The sequence below is a fragment of the Vigna unguiculata genome, chromosome 3, assembly GCF_004118075.2.
Source record: "Vigna unguiculata cultivar IT97K-499-35 chromosome 3, ASM411807v1, whole genome shotgun sequence".
In the NCBI taxonomy this organism is placed as follows: Eukaryota; Viridiplantae; Streptophyta; class Magnoliopsida; order Fabales; family Fabaceae; genus Vigna; species Vigna unguiculata.
The window spans coordinates 58,926,428-58,932,427 of record NC_040281.1 but is presented as its reverse complement, the minus strand read 5'-3'; the positions used below and the strand labels follow the sequence as shown (position 1 = coordinate 58,932,427).

Below are 6,000 nucleotides of genomic sequence, written 5' to 3'. Positions count from 1 at the left end.
TTGGTCTTGTAAGATTAAATGTATAGAGAAATCCCTTGAATAAACGATAAAAGCTTCACCCAAGAAGCAGCATCTCATAAAAGGTTTATTATTGAAAAACATAGAGAAATTGCCACTGAAGTTCCTCTGCATTGCATTTTCACTTTATGAACCCTTTATCATTAAAAAGTTCATTGCTTTAATGAAACACTGTAATAAAATAAAGAAAATAAATAAATAAATGTAGAGTTGAGAGAAAGAAAAGAATGGAAAAGAAAGAACTTGTGAAGTACAACTAAGATAGGAAGACAAAAGATCCAACATATCACACACAACACAACACAACTCAACACTCACTCTTTAGACTAAGCATTACTTTCACACTCTCTCTCCGACCAAAATGCCGATTAACGCGGAATCTACGCCGCCACCGGTTATCGGAAAAATCGGTCCTTACACTGTTTTCATGACGCCGCCGTCTACTCCCAAACCTTCCGATGACACTGCTACCACCACTACCACCACCAAGATCGCCCCTCCGCCGCCTCAGATTCCTAAAACCGTTCCTTCCCCCAAACCCCTCTCCGGTTCCGACGATTCCCTTTTTGGCATCTTCAGAAACGCCGTTAACAAGGTTCAAACCGGTACGTACTTTACCCTTTTCAGCTCTTAGGTTAGGTTAGATTCTGTGTCGACGAAAACAAAATGTGTCAAACATTTATAAAAATATAAAATTAAAGTTATAAGTAAGGCCTAAAGTTGGTAAGTTAAAGCTGTTTTTGGGTTATTTGGAATTTGAACTGAGTTGCTTAATAGAGTGTGACTGTTGTGATGGATGACGTTTATTTTTTGTAAATGGTTTAATCATAATTCTATCTACTTTTAGAAACACCTTGATTTGATGCCAGAAATATATATTATGCGTGCGACTCCAGAGTTATTATAATGTATGACCTAGTCTTGTTGGAATCTTTTTGGGTATTGGCATTCTTGTTGGTGTTTTTGGTTTACTATTTTGGACAAAACGCATCTTCTTCTTCTTCTTTTGTTAAGTTTTGTTAAGACTCCTACCAAATACCGCCCGGAAGTTTGGTATTTCTTTATAAAATGTGTATTATTTGGGGGGTAAGAAAACTGGAAATTTGGTAACTTGGTTACATAGTGATCGGAAATAACCGTGGGTGGGTCCTTTGTTTTGCACTTCTCTGGTTTGCTGAAGTGAAAACAAACATGCTCTGGATTAAGTAATTTCAAGAACGGCCATGGGCAGTGGAAACCGTGGCTGAGCATTTTATGGTAACTCTGCAAATCACCTTTTCCTTATTCTAGTAAAAAATGGTTGTAATTGATTGTGCCTATGTGTGTATTGCTTTCAGTATGGTTGGGGTAGTGCACTCTATATTTCTAATGTTTTGCATTGCACAAAAATATATGAATCAACATGTATTGTGCTCCTTTTAATTTTGATTTCAGATCCTACAATACAATAGGTCTTTTGATTGAGGCTTTTCCTTATGTTGTTTATTCTGAGAACCACTACTATTATCTTACAATAGCCATGAACTTTCTTTTTACAGCTCACTCAAGTTTGGATGACCATGTGGCACGTTGGTTTGGATTAAATCAGTCAAAATATCAGTGGGCTCTTGATGATTATTATGAGAGCAAGGGAATGGTAAGCAATTTACTGGTACTCATATTTGCAAGATTAGTGTTTGTGTCCTTTTAAAATTAGATATTCTTTTGCTTGTTTTGATGTGGCTCCCTTTGGTTGTTTAATTTAGACCAAGTTACCACCAAATTTGGTGGTTTCATCTGAGAACCCCAAATTGGTTCATGGCTACCTATTCACGGTTCTTTTGTGAGCTGGGTTTTTCTAATTTGCAATTTGATACATTAAACATGTTGAGCCAAAGTTGAGGCAGAGGATGTAGGGTGGTGGAGCCTCCAATGGAGACTTTTGGGTTCGGAATTTGCTAGTTTGATTTTTGGGGTGAATGGAAAACACCCATGTAGAAAGATGAGAAGGAGAAATAAGAGAAGAAGATGTATCTTGTGACCAGGACCCCATATCCTGTAAAGCTGAATTTCACCTACCAAACGGACGAGGTAGCGAGATGAGGAGATTGGAAATGTACTGTCTCTCAATCACTGCGATAATTCCACTTGCCTTTTAAAAAGAACTGTGATGACTCCACTTCAGAGTGTCCTAGGGAGACTAAATGGGGCTGTAGGTGAAACAGTAAATGGTAAAAATGTAAGAAATGGTTAATTACTCCTCAATTGGATTGTTCGTGAGTTTATCAGTCCAAAGGATTTCACTTTTTCTAAAAAAGAGTGTTATACTAATAACTAGAATAACTCATGAATATGTTAATGTTATGTAATTACGATTGATACAAAATATCACATTACCTAGTGTAAGTATAATTGTTGCAAAGCCAAATGTACGAACTAAGTGTATCCCCCACATGTCATATATTTGACATGGTAGCTTGCTGCATACCAGATACCTGTACCCATACTGAAGAGTATTGTGTATCAGGTAATTATGATTTGAACTGTTATGTTGATATGCTAACTTGTTAGACTACCAGTTGGACTTATATTTCAACAAGAACCTTTTTGTTTTTGGACTTCTGATATATATCAAGTAGATGTGGACATGGGTTAGTTAGTTAGTAGTATGTCATGCCCTGGTAATGTGCCATGTACCTCGCTTTTCAACTATGTATAAGCATCAGCAATGCTTGAATACTTCTACAATCTTATTTCAGGAAGTCTGTATAATCTTAAAAGTAAGTATAAGTTCTGTCATTGCTTGTGTTAAAAAATATACATAACTATTAAAGTTGGATTGTTGTTAAGTTGTGTTTGAGCATCGAAGAGCATCAGTGTTATAGGTGCTGCATTGACTTGGTAGTGAGAGGGATTATTATGCAAGGTTTTTTAATGGTGTCGCATGAGACTTAATCTTACAAGAGGCCTATCTGCTTGTTTCAATACCATAAGTGAATTCTCATCTGACCTGCACAATAAGCAATGTGAGTGCGTGTGAGTTTCTTTTTCACTTCTAACGAATAGAGATTTTGACTGTAGGAAAAAGGAGACATCAAAATGAAAGAGGTATCAAGCAAAGTACAGAATGTCTGATTTGCCTAGAGTCGGTGGTAAGAAGGAGTATCTTATTTTTGCAATTTATTTATCCTTGAATTGTATGCATAATCCTTTTAAGTTGATGATTGGTATCATTATGCAGGATTATTCCAAAGTGAGGTGTGAAGACACTTGCTTTGAGTATATTTATACCTTTGTATTTACATGTGGAGTAGAATGAATGGGTCTGATATATCAAAGTTATTCCATCTACATCCATTGATATGATTCAATGGTTATTTTCCATCTGCTGCCAGTTGAGTCTGATTGGACAGTCTCTGGTACCTGTAATCTAATTACCAAGTTATTTTCTGGGGCAAATGTTTTGTTTTTGTATTGTAGTCTGGGTCGTGTTTTTGGGCTTCTCTTGATGGCAGGGTTGTCTCGTAAGCATTTTGTTTGCCCTATTTGGAGTGAACTCTGCGAAAACCCTATGCAAGCAATACTGATTATTAGATATTCAACAGAAAAATCATTAGTTATCAGTAGTTAACTGGTTTTCATGTGTGTGGAGAATCTTAGTCATGAAAATGCAGGATTGTGTAGTAAAAATAGTTGTAAACATAATTGGTAATAAAGAGTTAGAGTAGCACGTTCAGGTAAGTCTTGAGGTTGGAGATTGGTATCCGGAATTGGAGATATTAAAAAACTGAACATAAGATATATTTAATTAAAATTTAAACAAAAGTAGTTTTAGTTCAACTATTTTGTTATTTGATTTTGAGTCATTTTTTTAGATGAGTTTTAAATGTAGATTTTAGTTAGTAAAATTAAATATAATTTTCTAAGCTGCAGAGGTTGTTCAAAATTGCTTAGTATTAAGAATCTATTTGAATATATATTAATTACATTGTATTGTAATGTCTCAAAAAGTGACTACTCTTTTCATATTCTTTGATGAGAAATTCTATTTTCATTAATGGTGCGTATCAAGCCCATGTTCGTTATGATTTGGGCCACTCAAAAGGTGCTCTGACCCAATCCTTCACTAGACGCAACAGTTCCTTGATTATGGACTGATAGATCCTTACTTTTCCTATTCAAATCATTTTTTGGGGTTTTGTCCTTGTACCTCCAACTTTTCTTTTCTTCTGCGCCTCCAAACTTTTCTAAAATATCTTAAATGACTCTTGAGTTTTTTACTGGCACTTTTTCACACAATTATCAGTTCACACACAAGTATCGGATCCTATGTAGGGTAATACTGGATTTCGAAATCTAGTCAAGAAGATTATCGATATTCCAAAGATGATTTTTTTTCAATTTTATTTATTTTTTAAAATAAGAACATTAAAAATAAATTAAATTAAAAGAAATTAACATTTAAATAAAATTAAAGAAGAAACTTAAAAAAATTAAAAACAAAATTAAAATAAACATATTGTTTTAACTTTTTAAATTTTATTTATATATATAATTTTATTTTTATATAATATATTAACAGAGATTAAAAATTAAATAAAATTTTAAAAAGTTAACCTTTAAATAATATAAAAAAACCAAAACGCAAATTCAAAAATATATATATATATATATATATATATATATATATATTCTATTTTATTCTTTGGTTTTTTTAGTGTAAATTCTTTTTAGTATTGTTTATTTTTCAATTATTTTATTAGTATCGATGAATTATTTAAAATTAAAATTAAAATGTATTAACAGGATCGAAGATAGAATTGATACAATAAGGTGATTTTAGCGATAATTTGAAATAAGATGACTGAGAAAAAGTTTAAACATAAGAAAAACAAAATAGAACTTACATTTTTCATCGAAGAGAATGCTTTAAAATGAAAACTCAAAACTTCATAAACATTATTTCATAAAACTTTTTCACAAACTCTTAAAAAATACTTACATCTAAAACTCATTATTTTTCTTTGTTTTTCAATATTGGGATACACTTATTTATAGATACATAATAAAACACTATAACTTACATAATTTAGTAAAATACCCTTGCATAATTTACAATTTTGTCCTTATTTTTACTTTTTAAGATTCTTTCATGAAAATATCTTATCTTTTATCAAGGTAGTCGTGATAAACATGTTGTCACTTATGTTTTTTCTTTTTCAACTTTCAATTACGAGAATCTTGTTGAGTCTCCTATCTATACTCCAAACTTTAATGATGAAAATTTTGTCATGTCTTATTTTCTTTAATCAAACATGTCATAAGTATTGAATTGACTGCTTTCTTCTTCAAAGTCAGTCCTTATGATGTTGATTTTGTCTTGATTACTTGTTCGAATTCCTTCATATTTGTCGCTATTGTTAATTATGCTAATAACCTTTGTTTTTTCTACTACTAATAATGTCTCTTAAGTCAATGAAGACTTGTTTAGTCCTTTTTTTTGTTGATAATTTGCTTGTCATTGATCCATATTTCTTTTAGTAATAAGACCAGTATTAAACTTTGACTACCAGTTGATCTTAAACTTTCTCAATAGGGATTTAATGTCTACATTTTCATATGCTGGTTCAATGATGTATTCTCAGGCTACAATTCAGGTTATAGATTGACTAACAATAAAGGATATCAATTTATATCCGAAATCAAACAAATTATTTTTTCAAAAATAGAAGTAAACTTCAGTAATTTGAGAAGGAAAGATTGCCCATAATTAACCAAAGTCAAAAAATCATTTAATAAACCATTTTGAGAATTATAGGAAGATTTATCCCTCGACCCATATGAACACGAATGTATTCCAGGAGGGACGTGTAATGTTTTTTTTAAAACCATATATATGTTTCTTTTTTAATTTTTTATATATATTATTTTAAGAAAATTAATCAAATTGAAAAAAATCAACTTAAATAATATAAGACAATAAAATATATATATATATATATA

The 6,000-nt window shown here is 31.6% G+C and overlaps 1 protein-coding gene across 1 annotated transcript; it reads left to right on the top strand.

Moving 5' to 3' along the window:
• Positions 1–273: 273 nt before the first annotated feature.
• Positions 274–3,638, top strand: LOC114176341. Its single transcript, XM_028061357.1, has 4 exons — positions 274–623; positions 1,557–1,654; positions 3,079–3,149; positions 3,239–3,638. Exons 1-3 carry the CDS (start codon positions 380–382, stop codon positions 3,130–3,132), a joined length of 396 nt encoding a protein of 131 aa, XP_027917158.1. The 5' UTR covers positions 274–379; the 3' UTR covers positions 3,133–3,149; positions 3,239–3,638.
• Positions 3,639–6,000: the final 2,362 nt, after the last annotated feature.

Coding starts and splice junctions, on each gene's coding strand:
- LOC114176341 (XM_028061357.1), top strand. CDS start 380: ATGCCGATTAACGCGGAATCTACGCCGCCACCGGTTATCGGAAAAATC. Junction 624..1,556: donor CGTTAACAAGGTTCAAACCG/GTACGTACTTTA, acceptor TTCTTTTTACAG/CTCACTCAAGTTTGGATGAC. Junction 1,655..3,078: donor ATTATGAGAGCAAGGGAATG/GTAAGCAATTTA, acceptor TTTTGACTGTAG/GAAAAAGGAGACATCAAAAT.